The sequence below is a fragment of the Nyctibius grandis genome, chromosome 30 (genome assembly GCF_013368605.1).
Source record: "Nyctibius grandis isolate bNycGra1 chromosome 30, bNycGra1.pri, whole genome shotgun sequence".
Classification (NCBI taxonomy): Eukaryota; Metazoa; Chordata; class Aves; order Nyctibiiformes; family Nyctibiidae; genus Nyctibius; species Nyctibius grandis.
Genome location: NC_090687.1, coordinates 4,214,968 through 4,236,746, shown reverse-complemented (window position 1 = coordinate 4,236,746; position 21,779 = coordinate 4,214,968). Strand labels below are relative to the sequence as shown.

The 21,779-nt window shown below is 36.5% G+C and overlaps 1 protein-coding gene across 25 annotated transcripts in view; it reads right to left on the bottom strand.

Moving 5' to 3' along the window:
• Positions 1-21,779, bottom strand: part of RBFOX1 (RNA binding fox-1 homolog 1) — an 853,949-nt gene that overhangs the window by 554,192 nt on the left and 277,978 nt on the right. For 17 of the 25 annotated variants that reach the window (XM_068420323.1, XM_068420322.1, XM_068420328.1 and 14 more), the window contains one exon: positions 15,638-15,685. In XM_068420323.1, the coding sequence (XP_068276424.1) occupies positions 15,638-15,685 (48 nt within the window). Of the gene's footprint in view, positions 1-7,779; positions 7,846-15,637; positions 15,686-21,779 lie in introns of those variants that run through there. The other 8 variants (XM_068420332.1, XM_068420325.1, XM_068420349.1 and 5 more) reach the window with 2 other exon arrangements.

Here is a 21,779-nt window from a genome sequence, read left to right as displayed (position 1 = left end):
GTAACTGCACTTTCTGAAACTAACTGCATGTTTGCAGACAGTGTCTGCTTCCAGGACTGATAACGCCCGAAGTTTGTAGTTATCACTGAGGCACCGGTAGGGATGTTGTGCAGAAAGGCTCTTGCTGTACTTAGTCTTAGAGAAACCAAGGTCACTGCTGAATTCCTCACTGCTTATGAGTGAAGAGCCGAAGGGGGGTCGCAGCTGCAGGGGGGAGCAGACAGGGCAGGTGACCCAAAATTGACCAACGAGGGTATTCCATCCCATACACGTCATTCTCGGTATAAAGCGGGGGGATCACGAGGGTCTCGCTCTCTTTCTGCTATGGCTGGTGTCCAAGGAGGACTCCGTCTGTTTTCCTGCTGCCCCCGATCCCGATCCGTGATATCCCTGAATCCAGCTCTCGACCGTCGCTAGGCCCAGCCTGGGCCTTCCCGGAGCCTGCCCTGCAGTGCCGGTGGTGACGTTGCCGACATCGGGGGAGCTCGATCTTGGTTTTGTATATATATTTGTATATATTTGATTATTCCAATATTATTATTATACTCTTTTTCATTATTATAGGTTTATTAAAACTGTTTTAACTTTCCAACCCGTAAGTCTCTCTCCCTTTTCCCTTTCCCTTTCCCTTTGGGTTGGGGGGGAGGGTTAACAGAGAGCATCTGCCGCAGGTTTAATAGCTGGCCCAGCTTTAAACCGTGACAACTCCTTACATAAGAATCATCAACAATGTTTCAAAGACAACAGAAACATTCATACATACTCAAATTTCCAAATACGGATATATATATATAAGCATAAGTGCTCTTTTAATAATAGCCTTAATTAGAGGAAAAGACATTCTGTATCACTGCTGAAGAAGTCAGTTCTGAAATAATTGAATTAGGAAGTTCTGATCAAACTGTCCAGTACCAGACGTCCAGGCAGCTGTAAAAAGCAATCTGTTGCTAAAGAGAAAAGATTTACCTGGCAAGAGATCCAAAACAACATAAAAAGGCAAACTGGAATCAATGAGAAATGAATTGGATTACTGGATAGAAGCATATTCTTGCATGTGTTCAAGCTACTGGGAAAGTAATAGAGCCAGCAGGTATAGAAAAGGCCTTCCAAATGTCTGCTTACCCTTTCACGATCCAATCATAGACATCCTGTTAATCAGGTTGGATTACATCCCAGATATTAATTTGGCAAACAAAACAATGGTCTGATTCAGTCTGTCCCCTTCAAATATGCTGAAAACAATCTGCCACTGATAATCTTGCCATGCGTGTACTCCTGGAAAGCCATCTGATCAATTTATGCCTAGAAAACTCCAATACAAATTACACAAGGCTTTCCCTATTCATTAATAGCCTGTAAACTCGTCCTCTGCTTCCCAAGGAAGTGCTGAAACATTGGCAGGGAAGGGAGATAGTTCAAAGAGTTATGAACTCCTTTCAACTATAAATAAATAAATACTATATGTACGAACAAAAGATTGCTGGCTTAGAAGTAGGTGAAAGCATAGCTTTCTCACTGGCCATAGGAAACCTGCTCTGCTGTTGTGATTTGTTTTTGTAAATAGTTTCAGCAACCTGCGCCTTCCTAATAGATTTTCCCTAAACCAGTGTTGATAACACACCAACAGTTTGGTTATGCTAAACAGTGCTTGCACAGCATCAAGGCCTTCTCTTTTGCTCATGCTGACACACCCCAGTGAGCAGGCTAGTGGCAGGCAAGGGACGGGGAGAGGACACAGCTGGCACAGCTGATCCCAACTGGCCAGAGGAATATTCCATACCATGCATCATGCTCAGCAATAAAACTAGGGTAGTGGAAGAAGGCAAGGGGGTGGTGTCGATGGGGGGGTTGGTGCCTTCCAAGGTGATCATTTCTCAGAGACTTGCTGGGCATCAGCCTGCTTGTGAGAGGCGGCGAGTGACTGCCTCTGCGTCACCTGCTGGTTTGGTTCGGTGTGTGTCGTTGTGTCCGTGTCTGTCCCCCGCCCCCCGCTTCACTTAAACTGTCTTTATCTCAACCCTGTAGCTTTCTTGCCTTTCCCATTCTCTTTCTAGTCCCACTGGGCAGGTGGGAGTGAGCAATTGGCTGTGGGGGTACTTAGCTGCTGGCCTAGGTCAACCCACCACAACATATTAAGTCCTTTGGTTTTACATCCTTTCCCTCCTCCTTTGCTGTGGTCTTGCAGTTAACCATAAGCAAAACTTCATTTTGGATCACTCTTTTCAGATAGTCTCAATTCCTGAAAGAAATCCCCACAGCAAGCCAAATCCTGTACAACACCTGGGTACCAACAGTGGAGGTTAATAGAAAGGAAGAATCACAGAGCTCCATCCTCTGGAGCTGAATGTTCCTGGTGTAAAATTCAAAGACAGACGATCCAAAAGATTCAGATATTGCTGTAGGCACACTATCCTTTAGCCCATACACATAGAGAAACAATACATCACCTCTTCTCTTGTCCATGATCATGTTGATGACATGGAGTAGGAAGAAAAAAGGTACTTACATATTAGAGTGAATGTTTAATACCTAATATTCCTAAATATTTCCATAAGAAACTTTTTGATACTGGTTACAAGGAAAACCAAAGCAAAAATATAATAGGCAGTTCAATTCCTAAAAGGTTTTCAATCTTCAACATTAAAATTTAAACTTTCCATAAAGATACAGTTTTCGATACAGAAGGCATGATTTTTATCTCTTTCCATTTTATGATTTATAACAGTAAAGCACTTGCCTGCATCAAGTTCTTCACACAAAATTTCGAATACCATTTCCAAGTTTCATACGCATTAGTTTCTGTGAAGAACATACTGGGCTATGCAACCTTAACATCATAGAGGAACAGCCTGAAATCAGGCTGTCAGGTATACTCATTAAATAAAGAGAATGCAACTGCAAGCTCCTATATAGCAACACGTTTGCATGTTTATTTTAACATGAGCTCTACTACAAGGACTTAGAAAAAATTACAAAAGAACTCGCATTCCCAAAATTTTTCCTGGAGAAATTCTACCTCACCAATTCAACCTCTTTAAGGTTACTTCATGAAAATGGAACACCTATTTCAAACACCTGTTAAGTCAATAGTGGCTTTTTTTCTTACTGCAAGGAAAATTAAAATGTAGGAACAGAACATTTATATGGCTAAGCACAGATGCCCATGTTTTCAGCCAGAAAAATAAGGGGTTTAATGCTTTTAGACACACACTTCCTTCTAAAGCACACTTACTTCCAAGAGTTGAGATTTCTGTATGGAAAATAAACATTTCCAAGTCCAATGTATTTCAGACATTACATCCCAGATTTAGTACCTAGACACCCAGTCAAGGAAAAAAATATTTATTTTATGGCTCCCCAATCCCTGTATTTTCTCTTTTAGGAAGGTTTGTAATTTTCTAAAACTGAATTAACCACAGCAGTTGTATATGTTTATAAATTACAACTTGTGTATTTTTTTTTTTACCCTTTAGAGAACTGAAAAAGACAAGTTAGCAAGTAGTCTACTAAGGCTGTTCTGGTAAGTTTAATCAGCTAATGTGCAATCTGTGTATCACTTAATATATAAAATGCTGTCCTGCAATTTTAAAGAAAGAAAATCAGAAGGCATTGCCTAGAACTTGGGAATAGAAAATTAATGGAAAAATATCTCTGTACCTCAGTTTAATGAAACAACATCTGGAAGATTACTTGTCTAATAAAAAGCATTATCAACAAGCCTGATGCATAACAGAAGTACGAAAAGTATATATTTTCTAAATGTTACCATCTGGGAGCTTTATGCAAGAATAAATACTCTCTATCAGCTGGATAAATTCTCTGATTTTCTATGAGTGCAGAACACTAAGTGGTTTCCCACAGTGGCCTCATTATATAAAGTTCCTTTAGGAGTTTTTCTGCTTTATATTTCTGCTCCATATCCCAGCAAACACTGACCTACTCCATTTATTGTCATCATGACTGGATTTCATCTGGCTTAATGAACTGATTATACTTTTTTCCAAACACAGAAAGCACATGTTGAGGAAGAGTAAGTGAAAGCAATAAAGACAGCTTGTAACAAAGATTTAAGTTGAATGCCCGGCACTTTAAAACTCAGGCTAATTATTTAAGTGTGTAAAATCAGAGCTAAGAGGGCTTTTCTACACACCTTTTTCTCTTCCCCTTTGCCTTCTCCCAAAACTGGCCTTAACTTTAAAATTTTTAAAAGTTTATCCAGTTAAAATGTTAAATAATTGTATCAAAGACTATTAACATCCTGTGAGACAAAGGGATTTTATTTTCCTATGTCCAAAAAAAATGTGAAGTTTCAGGTTACTAAAAGAGGTAGTGACTAGGAACATGGGCCTCAGCTCAAACAGATGAAGTGAAAAGGTTTTTTTAATCATTAATTAAAGTCTATAATTTTTATTTCCCCATTCTTGACATTCCAAATTTATTCCGTAAGGAAGATTCAATATGAGAATTAAAAAGAAAAAACAGCTACTGTTTGCAGGCAAAGCTCTGCTCAACTTCTATGCTGGGAAGCATTTGTCTACAGAAATAGCCCTGGCTGCTTGCAAGAAGCTGAATATAAGTTCATATTACAGCAACTTTATCACATTGCAAGGCAAAACCTCTCACTGCTTCTGTGACAAGATGACAGCATGAGATGGTGTACATCTGCAAATGCACACTCATACAAGCACACGTACAAGCTAGAAAGAAATAGCCTAAGTTGCCTTTGAATTTGTATGAAAGACACATATTTCTTATTTTAAGTAAACATGCCTCTTAACGTTCAGCTATGTTTTTGGTTATTGTGCCTTTGAATTCTTACCAAGTGGTAAATGCATAAAAAAGCATTAAAAAAAAAGGCAAAAAAATTAAAAAGCAAAACCATTGAAAACATAGTGGCTTTGACACCCTTCATTAGTAGGGACCCCATCTTCTTCTGTAGATACCTGTGTGGACGCGTAATTCAACTTCACCTCTAAAAACAAATGACCTACCTGTAGTCTCGAGACGACAGCCCGCAGGCCTTCCGTAATTCTGATGACTTCAGTGCGTGCCCTTTAAAATGTGAGGTGCTGTTTATTGGATTATTTTTCATAGAATCATAGAATGGTTTCGGTCGGAAGGGACCTTAAAGATCATCTAGTTCCAACTCCCCTGCCACAGGCAGGGACACCTTCCACCAGACCAGGTTGCTCCAAGCCCCATCCAACCTGGCCTTGAACACTGCCAGGGAGGGGGCAGCCACAGCTTCTCTGGGCAGCCTGGGCCAGGGTCTCACCACCCTCACAGAAAAGGATTTCTTCCTGATATCTAATCTAGATCTACCCTCTTTCAGTTTAACACCGTTCCCCCTCGTCCTATCACTACACAATTTTGGTTGCTTTCCTGGCCTTTCACACAGGGCCTCCCTTCCCGCCGTGAGGGAGCGCTGGGTGGGAGGCGCCTGGTTCGCTGAGGGGGCACAGCGCCGCCCCGCGTGGGCGGGAATCGGCACCTGCCGCGGCCGGTCAGAACCAGTTCGGGCCAGCACTGCGCGCCCCGCCAAGGACAGCTGCACAGCCGCACCATGGTGGCCCCGCTCCACAATGGCCTCCTGGCATCGCAGCGCACCGCACCCTTGCGCAGGCCACCCCAACCGCCCGTGCTGCCCCTCGCCTCGCCAGAGCAATTGGGATGGACCCAATTCCCAGTTTGTATATTCTTGTTTTCCTCAGTGGTCAAAGGCATGTGGTGGTTGGCAGTAAGTTAAGTGAAAGAAAAATTCTTGGCTTGAGACTGTTTTGCCTAACACAGGGAGATACTTTTGTTCAGGTCAATGTAAGACTTCCTTCCCCCTTCGGTGTTCGACAAAAACCCTCAAAAACTGAAGAGGCTTCGCCAGGCTTACAGCAGGAACCACAATGAAGAGTCTCAGTCTGAAAGCGCTGCCAAAGCCCTTGCAGTTTTACAATGGCACTCCTAGAAACTGTGGGAGACAAAGCGAAGCAGGCACTGAACAGAAACCCAGTGCTCCTCCTTGTTACTCAGCCCCTCCAGCTGTCAGGGTTAGCAAGCACAACTGACACTACACATAGAAGTATCTGTAAATAAGGTGATTTGTCTGTACATGTTGTTAACTCTATCCTTCTTCATGAAGTCTCCCACATCCTTATTAAAAAGCAAGAAAAAAGATAGGGAAGGAAACACCAACTTAAAACTTACTCTTCTTTAAAGCAACAATGACCATTAAACACTCTGGCATATGTATACAATATAAAATTACACACTGAGATATAGTTAATATGTTTAAATCCAAGTCATTTGGCCTTGCATGAATTGGCCTTGGTATCTGGCATGTTGCAAAGAATCTAGTAGGTCAGATTAATAACTGACAATTATGTAGGTAACATACTGCAAAGGCAAACTATACCTTACTGATGAGTAGAGTACGGGTTATGAAAAGCTTACACTACCAGAAAACAGACACCTTTCAAAAGGAAATGTTTCACTACATAGTTGCAAAAGTTGCACTACCCCATTGCTGCAAAGTTTTATTCATTCACAAATACAGAGAAGATCCAAGACATGTTCCCATTCACAGCATGCTAATATTAATAGATCTGTGGTTTTTTCCCTTTTCTGTATAACTTCAGAAGCCAATTCCCCTCTGTGTTTTTATACCTGTTGAAAACTTCATGGGCAGATGTAGTAAAAAGTTCAACAAGGCTTTAGTCTCTCACAAATTATTTTTTGTTAATTTTGACAGATAATTAGCATCAAATCAGACTTAAGTTTTCCCTCTCCACTTGATTTTTTTTTTCCCTGAATCTGAATATTTTAATTTCACATTTAGCTGAATATTAAAGCCAAAAAGTTTCTTTCTTCTGTCCCCTTCCTCATCCCCAGATGAAATAATTCATTGTATGCAATGCAGGTACAGTACATATGAATATATTCCAAAATAACTTGTGCATACCATTTACTTCAGCAAAAATAAAAATTATTATTAATTTATACAAAAGTATTAGATAGTTCAGAATGCTATTTCTAGCTCAGTGAGCTTTTTAAGAGTTATTATTAGGAGGAAGTTGTCATATACCTAAAGCAATTTATTTAAAAGCAGAGGAAGTTCAAAAAGAACTGCGATTGCTTTCCGGTTTTTAAATTCACATAATGCAAACATCAAAGCTGAATGTAATAGTAGATAAAGGCATGTTTTAATGCCAAAGCATTAAATAAAAAGGCTAGAAAGAATATCAGCTGAAAGGCATGACTACTAGTCACAGGAAAGGATAAAAATTAGCACTATCTTTCAAAAAAGAGATTTTTTTCTTTGTAACATGTAATAGTAACAGAGAAGTGTTATATTGTATATAGAGAATAATGTAGCTCATAATGCTTGTGGATCCTTTTTAGAAACTTCTAAATTGGATTTAGACTGGAATCAGATTTCAAACAAAAATATTCTGAGGATTTCTTAAACTCCAATCTACCTCAATGAAAAGCTGACATTTCAAAGGTACCAACGACTCAGACTGCTCACTGGCAAGTCACTCATTCCAGAAGGTTTTTCTCAAATGAAATTGAAATTATCAGTATATAGCTACCACGGAAAATACATTTTTATATTGTGTAATTTGCATACGCTGTAACTAGAATTTGCCAGTTTGCTGACTAATGCCCTCAATAAAATTTGTTTACAACACAAGCTAATCTGTAACACGGATTAAATTTGTATCCTGTATGAACAGGAACTAGGTATTTCATTAGTATTAAAGGACTTTGGAAAAAGAAATGGTGTACCTTTGATATGGTTCTTTCTTCATTCTTTGACACCTTCCCCCCAGAGGTTTAATACGAAAATTTGTCCTTAAAGGTAAAGAACAAATAGTCTCTTCAAGAACTAATTTGCTACACAGCCGCAGAATTATAATTTCAAAGTTTACCCAAATATCTTCAAAATGAAGATTTGAAAAAAATGTTCTCCTAATAAAGATAATTTATGTGCAATAGCAATCGTGTTTGTACATAGCAGTAGAGGCATAGAAAATGTAATGGTTAAAGATGGAACACATTGGCAAAAAGACACAGTGTAGCAATACCTTTTTTTTAGCAATCTGCCTTAACATGTACTCTAGCATAATAAATATACTATCTGTGTCCCTTATGTGTATTCAGCATGTGTAAAAGTCATGCAGCCGAACACGTTGACACTTCAGTGGGAGGTCAAATTATTGTTTTGGCACTTCTGTCATGCCTGTCATTTCAATTCCACTTTATCAAATTGTGTATTGCCAGATAGAGTTGGATTAAGGGGAAAGATAGACACACACACACACGCATAGGAGCAATTGTCATCACTTCAGTTGTGAAATTCCATAATTGCATGTCAGTGACAGAAAGAACAAGAGAGCAGTAATAGGACTGACATTATGATCATTCAAATACTATGAAACTTTCCAACAAGACTTTGCACTGTGTCAATCTACATGCCAGGAAGTGGACTGGATTTCTGAGCATTGCCTCACATTAGGAATTGCCAATATTTATTAGGCTGACTAAGGCTGTGTGTTAAGTTCTAGGGCAAATTGCAGCTACCTATTTTTCCATAAGTAGTGCTTTTACTTGAAAAGAACATGGACTAAGACAAGGAAAAGAAAAATCCTTTGATTTAAAAAAATATCACTAAAAGTAATATGAATAATAATAAAAGATACCTAAACAACTTAGACTAATAAGTTTCTGAGTTTCAGGATATCTGGAGCACAACAGATCTTGAATTAAAACTGTTGTGGTAGAGATAGCCATGGATTTCAAGTAACTTTTCTGGTAATAAACAAACAAACAAAAAACACCCACCCCCACCTTAGATAATTTTATCCTTTTGTGGAAGTTTTGAAAACTTCCAGCTCTGTACTGAGGAAGACTCAAGAAGCATCATGTAAATCTGACTTACATGAGCTGAGATGTCAGTAGAAACCTCTGGTGTATTGTGACAGCTAGATACTATTCTTGGAACAGCTCATTATTCTCACTTCTGGGTTACTCCCCCTCGTTTCTGAATTCTATGGTCAAACCTCTATACTTTCTGTGGTCCTGTCACACGATGGTTCAATACTACTCCTTACTATTTGTACAAGAGTTAAATATGCAGAAGATATGGGAACCATTTGTTCACTCTAGTAGACACCAGAAGGCTCAGTAATGTTTATAACTTCCTCAGATTCCTCTGAATCTATACCCAGAAACACTTTAGACACTTCCTCACCAATCTATTGGAGTCAGTGATCTTCCCTCATAAAAAATTTAATTTCTTTTAATGTCAGGAAAAAAGTACTTACAACTCTACAAAACCATGCAGATTGCATGATGCCTTCACAAGGAAATAAAAATGACACTTACTCATATTCACTGATAGGAAGCTCCTAAACAGCAGAAAAAGGGATTAAAATGAAAGGAAACAATATATAAATATATCCACATCTTAGATGCCAATAGTTGAGCCAGTCCCTCCATGATGCTTCTTATCCACTCTTCACTATTTGATACCCTTATTAATTCCCTCCCACAGTAACCTGAAGAACATTAAAGAAATTGAATAAATTTTCTTCTAAGACAGCAAATTTTTCCCTTAAACTTGCATCGAAAACATTTTTACATGATCACTATAAATTAAAAAAAAAAGGATTGCAAGAAGCCATAGAATAGGCAAAGCAAAATACATTCGTAATGCTTTCTTTTTCTCTTCATTTTGTCACAGACTCACTTTGTAACCTTGCCTATGTCTCCCCTTTACACTTCTATTTCCCCACATGTAACTTGAGCAATATAAATGTAAGTACTTTCCTCATAGGTGTTTTTAATTCGTTTGTGAATTACTTTGAGATCCTCTGACAGAAGGTACTAAAAAAAGTAAATTATAAAATATTTTCCACAGCAGGCATGAAAAAGAAAGGCATTACTGCCTATACCATATCCCACAGAAGGTAATAGGGAGTTATGAAACATTATGTCACTATAGGGAAATTTTCCAACTTACTGACCTATCATGTTATTGGCCTAATGCACACCCATAAAGTCTATTGCTCTCATAAAGCCTCTGCACTCTGAGCTCAAAAGTGGTAAATTTTAAAGTCAAGACGCATCTCAAAAATGTTCTCTCCATGAGCTACTTTCCTTCTCGAGAACAGAAAATGAAGCAAGATATCCTGAGTGACCTTGAGCCACCAAGCTAATAACACTTAGCTGCTAGTTAACGGTCAGCATTATGTTGCCTGCAAGGAATACTGAAGAGAATGTCATTGCACATTACAGCAAAAGTGACTCTACCACTAAAAAGAGTCAGCTGAAATCCAACAAAAATGAAGAAGCCAAAGCTGAAGAACAAAACATTCCTGGCATAGTAAAAATCAGCTGAAACAAAGTTATTTAGCACAGAAAGGTCACTGTAAGTTAACTTTCCACTTAGTTGCCAGTGTCTCAGTTTTCCATTTCAGACGTAAATATAACAAAAGGGAGGTGGGGGAGTAAGGGGAAGATAACTTCGTATCAGAGTTTTGGTTTCACAGTGTTGCCATTTATTAATTTAATGATATGACAAACACAATTGCAGAGTAAAACAAAGTATTCCCTTTGGGCTCTGTTCAGGCATCAATGACAGAGCAAGACAAGGAGAAATCTCATTTCCAGGTTCTTTTTCTTTGTATTTTAAAGATTCCTGTGCTATGCAAGTCCCATATAAACATATGGGAAAAAAAAAAAAAGAGAATTGTTAAGACCAAACAAAGATGTGAACTGATATTAAATAAAAGATGAGGAAGATTTATTAGGGGCAGGTTTTTCAGGTAATGGGAGGTGATGAAGCTGGTTAAGAGCAACAACAAAAAAAGCTTTACTTATTCGCAGTCTTTTTAGAGTGGAGACTGAGACCAGAGTTTGGTTACATTAAATGGAAGAGAAGATTGTAAAAGAATCCACATGGTCTCCCTCTTGACAAAATGGCCAATACCCTTAATTAACTCTCTTCAACCACAACCATTTAGTTTGCCCCCAACACACACAGTGATCTTAGAAAATATGAATAGAAAAAAACCCAAACTTGTCATCACCCTTGCAAGAGCAAAACCTCATGCTGAAAAACACCACAGGCTTTGAAATCATGAGTCAAATTTCAAAACATCATGTGAATAGCTTCAGAAATCAATGTATTTTTACAAAAATCCCACTTTTTATGCTTTTAACAGGTTTCTTTCTGTGAAAATTTAAGGGTCATGTTTCTACATATGTTTCTTTGAAAATCAAAGCTGAGACATTTCCATGATCACAGGATTCATTAAACATCAAATATTGTGATGTTCAGAATGAAGGTATGAGATCAAAACAAAAAAGGGTTGGGTGTGACAAACACAGAAAAGAATAGCGATTCAGTAGGAGCTGAATTGTACGTACACTTATGGGTCCACTGCTGGCAACTGTAAACACAATTTAGTAATGCGTAGTAATACAGGTCAGTTACAACAGACTCTTGACTACTTGTCACCTATTATTCTCAAACCTGAAGGTTTTTATCTTTGCAGAAAATATAAGTAGAACCTTACATAAAAAGGTCAGTTGAAGTAGTAATGGAAGGAGAGACAGATCATAGTGATAAAGTGGTTAGGATAATTAAATGCTATTTTGTCATTTACAGAATAATAGATTTCAAACTAATAATTACAGTTATTAAATTCGAGCTTGCCTTCAGGCAATGCTTTAGCCATGGTTTCATAAATTGCTACTTCAGAAGTTACAGATTAAGAAAATTCAGGAAAAAAGATTGCAAGAAAAGGCACCTTGCAGTTTTATATTTTGTTGTTAACTGGGAAAATTTTCCATTAATTACTAATGATATAGTTCATTAGTAGTATAATTCATTATGGAAGTGCAAATTATTAGATACTAATGATGCATGTCCTAATTGCAGCAGTTCGTCTTGATTTCAATGTAGATTGAATAAAAATATTTATTTTCAAAGTTTCAGGTTCTATGAATTGCGTTACATTCCTGATTTATGCTTTCAATAAACATGAAACAATGCATTATTATTAACCAAGATTGATGTATCTATTTGATGATCACTGCGTAGGTCATTGGTAATCTCTGTCCCTCGACTGCAAAGTAAATCTGCCACTTAAGCTCATTGGAAGCTTCAGTTTTGGGACCAAACGCAAAGAAAAGATTAAACATATCATGTAACAACAACAGGTATTTATTACATATCTCTTCAAAATGCTTCAACAAATTAATAAAATGGAGAAGAAAAACTTAGGGGTTTGCTAGAAAATTCTTTACATTCATTGCAGTTTCTGCATTTGAAAGCTAGAGCACTGAACGGATTGTTTGTTGGATAAGAATTGTACTTTTAGCAAGTCAAAAGACAAACCATAATCCAAAACCTAGCAAACCTCACGTCCGTCATTATTACTTCAGTAATTAGCGAGGCAAGATCACAGAAGGTCTGTAGATCTGAAGGCACGTGTCTGTGTGCATCAGTAGTTATAGTCACAAGGACGAGAAATTCATCGCACTCAGCACTGCAATTTTGATAACCTCCAGATCTCCAGCTCCTGAACTTTAATGACACGTTAAGAGAGAGAGAGACTCTCCAGGTTTCACAGTAAGTTTGGAGACCCTATGACTGTCACCTCACCTTGACGCCACCACTTCTAAGAGCAAGAAGGGAGAGGGCAGTGAGCACAACAGGCCAGTGAAGTAATAAAGCACAGGATAACATGGGAATCTCGTGCTCTTTCATTTCACTTCCCTTGCTCAGTCCAAGGGCCTGAGTTGTCTCACAAAAAGTCAGATCACATATTCTGCATTGGATGAGGTGCAGAGCAGGGGTAGCTGCCCCCTTCTGGGGTCAGACAGCTGGGTGAGTCACTGAAGACAGATAGCTCCTCAGGAAACCACTCGAACTCAGAGCAACCACTGAAGCCAAGAAAAAGTATCACATATATTGCTCCTGTACTTTATACTGAGGTAGAAATCATCCTATCTTAAAATAATGAAAAAATCCCAGTTTACTGGCAACAGCCTGGTACATCTGCTAGATAAAAAGAAAGTTGCACTAACAGTAAAAAGAAATACAACACGTACATCAGTAAGACTGCGGTCCAAAACTTATCAGGTTCTTGGCAACATTTCCCATGATTCAAGCAATAAGAACCACCTTTTAGTTGTGCAGTTTTAGTAGCTGCTACCCACACCAAAAAAGTTAGATCTTGATGTTTAGAAGTAAGGTCCCAAACTGCATTTTAGCACACTGTAACACAACATGTACCTAAAATTTAAACCCCTAGACAGTTTCATAAAAGCTAATGCTCAGAACCTGAAGCCTAAATGGCCTGAGTTTCACAGTAATAAGTACCAGATGATGTTAGAGATCTTAAACTATATGTCATGTGCTCAACACTTTCACAAACTCAGTTACTACTTGACACATAGAGATACACTACACAGATTTAGTAATCCAGAACTGGATTCCAGCTCCAAATTTTAACATTTCAGTAGAAATTTATTTAAAAAAAAAAACAAAACACCACAACAAAAACCAGCTCACTCTTTAGTGAGAAAATACTTTAAAACTGGATTGATATTTATTCCTGACAATTTAAAATTTTTAAATTTAAATAAGTTCTATGTGAAGCCTTTGTTTCTTGGTTAGTTTTTACCATGAACACATTAACCAGATTAAGTTTGACTCAGCTCACTACGCATCTGCAAAATTCTTGACAAAAAAATGGAAGGAACTGCACAAGAAATGAGGAGGCATCATTTGTCACTAGTTCAAACTTAATGCAGCCTAGAAAAGGAAGCAGAAATAGAAAACAGGAGAATGTGGAAATTTCACAAAAAACTAAAATAGAAGATATTAACACAGGAGAATAGGGTTTATGGAAGGCATGAAGTCAGTAACAGAAAAAAAGCTACAAAGCTAGAATGCTTCGGTTTGTTAAAAAGCCTTTAAAAACAACAAGAACCCTAAACCTCCTAGAGAACTGAAAAACCATTAGGAGTGTAAATAACAAGGATAATTCCTTAAATTTAAGGCACAGGACCATAAATGGTTATGTTTCAACTCTCAAAACAATGTAGCAAAGTTACTGTTCCTATTGACACAAATTTTGTAGTCCGTTACTAACACAAAGCACTGTTAAACGTATCATTACAGCATTTTTGAGCCCTGTGATAAAGCTGATACAGTTTCTAAATTTAAAAAAAATTCTGCTATATTGGCATACTGTCCTTGTAATTGTCCTACAACAAGCTAGTTCTATTATACTGATACACATCAGAGTAAAACATTCAGCGTTGACTTAATTTAAATGCAGGAAACTAAACCTGTTTTAGTATAGAGGACTTCAACAATGGAGAGTAGTAACAGCTGCTTGGTATCTAAGATATAGCGTACTTTCTCTTCTAGTTACATTCACAGTTTAGTCTCTTAATTGAATCCTTAATATGTTTCCATATAGCTCAAAATAATTCCCTCCATTCCTGAAAATGTTGAAAATCACTGAAATTCTGGAGAACCTTTATCACATGTCTCAACAAAGCAAATGAATTGTGCTTTTCTGCACTAACTTAAACAGCATTTTATATCGGACTTGTATGATATCGTTTTATAAAATTTGAGCTATCATGAACAACTAAAGTGCTTTCGGTATAATGCTGTTTAATAAAACTTCATTTTTATAGCAAAAAGGACTTGACAGTTTTTAAAAAAAGGAGGAGCTGCTGAATACTCATAGGAAGATGCAGTAGCCAAAAGAAGTTTAAAAAAGAAAACAACAAACTTTTGGAAAGTTGAGTAATAGAACATCAGTACCACACATTACAGCACAGTTAAACTAATGCTAAATTAAGCATAAAGACCTTCTGTTTCAAAACATAGATTGAGAGTACAATGCTGTTAGTGCTAGAAGGCAGCTTTCTGCATTGCTCATTTTAGAGTGGAAATTGATAGTACTTCAATTTAAGTATTCCTTCTAAAAATGTAACTTTATTCAAGTATATTCAAACATACATGCCATAACGTACTGTTTAAAAAAAAAAAAGCTAACAAGGTGAAGAACACAACTGAAAACATATTTATGCTCTTTCACAGAAAATAAAACTAGAAATATAAGATAAACTTTTTTTTTAAATATCAACCATTTATAAGGAAAAAAAATCAGTATCAAAGATACTGCTTATAAAGAAAGAAAAAGCAGTCTTTATCTTGCTGTTTTACAAATATTTAACATGGTATGCCAACTTTATCATGAAAGCCATGACAATAATTTTGTTAGTAATGGAAATTAAGAACAGGAAGTGCAATTGCCTCTTAAACTGTTCATAGTTTAATGAAATGAAGATTATAATTCCCTTTTGAACAAGCTGTTACATCAAATTTTTAACAGAAGTATATTCAACAGAGTACGACTATTTTGTCCCTATTGAAGTTAAAATACAATATTAGAAAAGTTATTAGAAAACTTTATAAAACATACACACATAAAACACTATAAAATAATTTCACATGGTTTAATTAAAAAAAAAAAAAAAAAAAAATCAACCAAACAAAAAACCTCCACTTACTAGAGCTGCCTGACAAATTACATTAAAACAAGCCACTTACTTTTCTGTCCTCAGCTTCTACACAGGAACTGCACTCTGCTTTAGTGTCCTGAAAAGAAAAACAGAGAAGATTATGTCACAAAGCATATTGACCAGGGCTGAGGGAATAACTCCAGGTGAAGAAAGGGCATCAAAGTCTGAAAAGTGGGTTTCTCAACCTATTACACTTTACTGAACTGTTATTTTTGTATATATAGTATATTTAAATGTAGAATGTTTAGTATTACGGCTTTAAGTAAGGTTTATTAAACTTTATTACAAGCATAAACTTAAATACAGGATTGAAACATCACAAAAAAACAAACGGATTTCAATATACCTATCTAGCTCATATGATCTCTGCTTTATAGTACATGTTTGCTTCTTCTACTTCCATCTTGAGGAAAATATAACTGCTTGCTCACTTTTTTTTTTTTAACTAGTGATGGTAGCTTAAAAAAGGTAACGGTAAGCTTCAGAGGAAACAATTGCTCAAGCTTCTGCCTTTTGTCAAGAGTGCTAACTAGGACTTGATATGTTGAAGACATTTGCGTCTGAATCTCATTGCAACTTGCAAGCATCTATTTAATATAAATATGTGTGTATATATATACATGTATACACACACATATATATTTTGGACTTATGTTTTCTTCAGGAGTGAAACAAATAATCTTAAACCTAATGACACCCAACACATGTTCCTTTTATTCCTAAGGTATTTTGACTCTCATTAAACCTTTGGATTTTTGCCAGGAGACCTGAAGACATGCAGAGATAATCATTATCACAAAAATTATAGTCTTAAAGGCATTTATTTCTTCATAGTATCCCTTCGTACAACAAGTTACTATTGGAAACTGAGTAAGCCAAATACAGTTCAAGTCATTAAACTATAGACAAGTGATCTATTATGAGTTTTCTTTTGTTTTCAACTTTACTTTTCTAGTAAGTGTATTCTTGGAAGCTAATTTTGCTTACATACTGCAAATTTGGAGATTTCTACTGGAAAAAAATTACATACAGATGAGGGACAATTTTTTGTTACAAGTAAGTCCTTCCCCAGCCTCTCACTGAAGCTAGAACTACTCTCATCAGATTTTAGATTATTGGCTAGACTTACTTGCTACATAAATCCCTAACTACAAATTTAAGGCTGACACCTAATAGCAGCTCCTACTAAAAATGAAAACCAAAACAAAACCAAAACAAAACCAAAACAAAACCAAAACAAAACCAAAACAAAACCAAAACAAAACCAAAACAAAACCAAAACCCGAAGAAGTTACATTTCTTCAACACCACGCCTACTCATCTTAAATGAAGGACTGCTACTACTTCAATGCCAAAGACTTCTTACCTAAGCCATATACCCATAAAAATTAAAAAAAAATGAAATCACTCAATCTAGTAAGATGAATCAAGGTTTCCTAAAAAAAATACTCTCATTCACAGCAAGATATATTAAAGATGTTTTCATTAGGCATATTAAGTTCTCTGTTACTACTTAAGCAGCATATTTCCAACAACAACCATCTTTGTTATTCTAGTTAGTTTCATATATGAATCAGTACCTCAAATACTCTTTATATTCAAAATACTTGTTCTCAAGGAACCAGACTGTACTTTGTGGAATATAACACTCAAAAATTTTCTTTCAAGTGTGACTTACTGGCAGCCAGACAGTCTCTCACCACCTCTCTCCCCCCATTTGGTGGATAAGGAAATACTATCTCTGACTACAGGCTGACTTCCTGAGCTTGTTTGTATTCATCAAAACATTCAGGGTTTTTTTGGTGAGTGAGGAAAAAAGCTCAGCTTTTAAAAAGCTTTCTGCCTCAGAGGAATGAATTCAAACTTCGTTAGCACCAGTGCTCTTCACCTGCTAGCTATGCCCTAAGTCACCTTTTGGAAATAATGGAATGTTCTTTAACATATTTATTGGTTAATCAAAAATGAATCATAGCTTTTCATATTACCAAGGACAAGGGTGGCTCTGTCTCACATACTGACCTAAATTAACTAAATGCAGAATAAAGTAGCTCCTAGCAGATTCTAGTCATAGCTATTACAAACGCTCAGTATGATGAATATACCTTGTTCAGGACCTAACAGTACTCTGATCCCTTCTGCTGTCTGTAGAAGATTTTAGTTTGCTGTTTTGCCACTGCCATTTCCCATTGAAAGCAATTTTTAAGAAACCTAAGTTCATAAGTATTCATTACTCAACATGAATTAAAAACGCACAGTTTACCTGGATTAAAAAAAAACATCTTCCTCCCAGCACAGTTTACCTTACATGGTTGTCTATGACCAGTAAGGCAAAAGCTACACATTAAGCACGCAGCCCAGCTGAGAACAGTTGAGGCCAACCCAGCTGAGACTCTCAACGCTGTAATCAGGAATTAAAGAGGCAACGTCCTTGAAAGTTAACTGATACCAGCCATGAGGAAAAGACACAGGTTGAAAATCAAATGACATAATTTCTATTCTGTGTTTTATCCCTTAACATTAGACAATCATTTCACCTCATAGTGTTTGGTTTTCTATCTAAAGTTATGGAAAGTGAATCTTACAAACTAACCACTGCACCACTAGCAACGAAAACTACATATCTATGGTTTCAATACTACTGGATATTGAAGCCAGCAAGAGAGAGTGATATTGGCTTATCTTTGGAATTACGTAAACTCAGAATTGGGTAAAGAAATAGGTATATGTCTTCAAGAGTAGAGACCTAAATTTGGACTTCCGCACAAGAAAAAAAAAGTTCAGGGTCCACTGTTATTTTATTGTTTCTGGTATTCCAAATATTACTTCTAAAATATTGCCTAAATAATTTTTGACAAATTTGCTTTGGGTACAATTATCAGATAACAACCTGGACTGTAACAACTATTTAATATGTAGCACCACACAAAGCCTGACTTCCTAAACAGGATTTTTCTTTACCAATGGGTGTAATCCTCATAAATGCATATACTTTAATAAAGTATAACTAAGGATACTGACAGGTTACCTAAAGAAGGACTAAAGCAGAATTCAAGAATCCTCAGTCCAAATGGGTTAAACCAGTTCGAAGGAGTTAAAAATTGGAAGAGTAAAAATTTGTGCAATAGGTGAAGACATAATAGGAGACTATCAATGAGTCTCTTCTAAAATCAATAATTTGCAGATTTATTAGCTGAATAATAAATTAATTTGCAACAGGTTTATATTTAAAAACAATAGTAATAGTTTGTCACTTCTGCAGAAACAGTTACAGGAGTCGCTTATTGTACATCTGATGCCTCTAGAAAATCTATGATGAAGTCTTTTTGGAAGAAATGCGGTCAACTACTTTGTTACCAACTGTAACTGCACTCAGACAGAATTTATCCTTCAGTGACAAGAGTATTTCATGTTAGGGACCTGCATGCATATCTTAACCTTTTATTGCCCAAGAAAAACAAACCGATTTTTCTGAAGCAATTAGTGTTATAACTCTTTAAACCAGTGAAGTTACTGGCTTAATCAAATACATGTTTAAATATGAAAATTTGAGTATACATCATCTACATCCTAGATATACCTCTTTTAAAGAAAAAATGTACACAGAAACTCAGCTTTAAAAAAAATTATCACAATGAATCATCTGTCAAGCTCAGAGCAAGGAGGAAAGAAATCAGAATGTTCTTCTCTGGGAGACGTCTGTGCAAAATGACAAAGCGCTGTCATTTTAGTATGTGTATTGCAAATTTCCCAACTGTATGACTTATTTGAGATTAAGAAGTACCATTGCTGTAAAGCAAGTGTAAAATCCTATAGATTTGAACAATACATCAGGCACTTTCTTTAACATTGTTACATCACAAAAAAAAAGAAGTTAAAAACAAGCAAAATCTGTTCCTCCTGAAGAATTATTGTTTTAGACAACTTATATAATGATAGAATACTTCATAGGACGTTTCATGGAAAAGATGGAAAGAATATAGACATACCCTGCCACTAAGGTAGAAAATCCTCTCATCCATTCCAGTTTAAAATCAACATAATTCCTTTTTTCCCCTCTCAGTGTCACTGCACAACACCCAATTAGATTACGTTATTATAAACATACGAAGAGCTCTGTTTTTTATGTGGCAGCACAAAAGAAAATTGCCTTTTTTGTCTGTTATGTTGGGTAGCAGCAACAAGGAAACAAAGAAAGGTTTTATGCAGAACATCAGGAGCAATAGAAGACAAACACAACTTCTAAGAGTTGAACAAAGTGCCATAAGGGACACTGCCACATATATTTTAGCACTGGAATTGCATTAATTAAGATGGTGAAACTATGCTCACCTCTGTGTTTGCAGGCATACAGTTCTGAAAGGTAGCCTTTAAATGTTCCTGCTGAAATTGAGTCACCTTAGTGACCAGCTGGTATTAAATTTATGGTTGTATTGAGTACTATGGTTTACCAGACAGAAAAGTGAGACCAAGAGGTACAATTCTTTCAGTGCTAGTCTGGAGATAACTAATGATTTAGACAACTCGACAGCAAGATCTACTGCAAGTGCACAGTATAGCATGTATCAGATATGATACCCATTTTATTCCTGAGAAGGCTCCCTTTCCTCCTCCCAGTTTTGCTCGGTTTGATCATTCATATGTTTCAGGTATTTTACAGTTTAATACACTAGGCCTTGGGAAACACACCTACCACCTTCACCGGATATTAGCATTATACAAATGTTACTGAACAGATGTAAAAGAAAAGCTCTAGAAAGTAAAAGTAATCATTGGTGGTAGCATGACGCTGCATGACATTTTGACTTTAGGATGCAGCAGAAACCTCCATATACTTTATTTTACATAGCTTCCCTAAATCTATGTTTAATTTTACTTCTTGAATTGCAGATAGAAATCGTGAAATCAACATCCTCAAGTAACCACTAGTCATGCTAACACAACTAACACCTGTACATGGCTGTGCTCTTTATCATACATTTTTCGGTTTATTTCCGTGTTATCCAAAACCTATTTCCTCTACTTCCCTATCATCATAACACAAAATACCAGAAACAAAACCAACCAACAAACCCCCAAGAAATAAGCAAACTGTACAGATTAAGAAAGTTTAGAAAACTTATTTGCATTTGTAACATCTTTTTTTTTAATGTGAAAGTAATGAAATATAAAAGGCAAACAGAATTCATATGTACACACGCTACTCCCGTAGCCTGTCTCAGAAGGAGGATAGATGAGACTGGAAGCTGTCAAGTATTCCCTCAATTGTCTGTAATATCAAGAATGGTCAGTAGGTGGAAGCAAATAACCTTGTAAAATATTGTTCAACTTCCCTATGAAAGATAAATCTATTGCACTGACCAGGCTGGTCAGGTATTTTACACCTACCCTTGGCATCCCAACAAGTGCTAACACAAATTAGGTCTCTTCTTCACAACACCGGCTTCCAATTTCATAAAAAGGCTGTCGATCTAGAAATAAAAGGTGGTGGGGTTTTTTTCTGGGTTTACAATTTTTAAAAGTGAAATGGATTCCTTTTAATGACTAAAGCATATATAAAGGTAACCTGATGTTAAACAAAACAAGAATATATATATTTAAAATTAAAAAGTACACAGTCAAATACTAAGTTATTGATTTTGCTGGATATTTTTATGAAGTGCTTAAATATATCAAAGCCCTGAATTACTGAGGAAAATACTTAATCTTTTTCACTACCCATTAGCCATTATATTTCATTATTGCTGCTAACAAACAGGCTGCCAGCAGAATTCATTTGAATTTCATATTAGTTCTATTTTATTCATCCCAGAGAACAAATTAACCACAGAGTAATACTTACTGAAGAAGAAAATAAATGAAAAATGAAACTTTAGAATGTGACATTCAAGTCTTTACTAAGTTTGTACCCAGCAACTGGAGGACTCATGCAGAAGCCTCATCAAATTCAGTTAAGAAACCAATCCCAGCATTTTAATGGCTTCAACAGTTGCAACATCAAAGATGTAATAAAAGAGCTTTATTTATGAAGGCAATAGCTTCCTCTTTATTTACTGACACTTCTGGACCAACAGACACTTATGTGTACAAGCTACAAGCACAAACCAGAAGACTGGATCGTCTGCATCTTCTTCTGTTGCCTCAGGGCAGCCTTGGGGCTGTTTGTCTAGGTT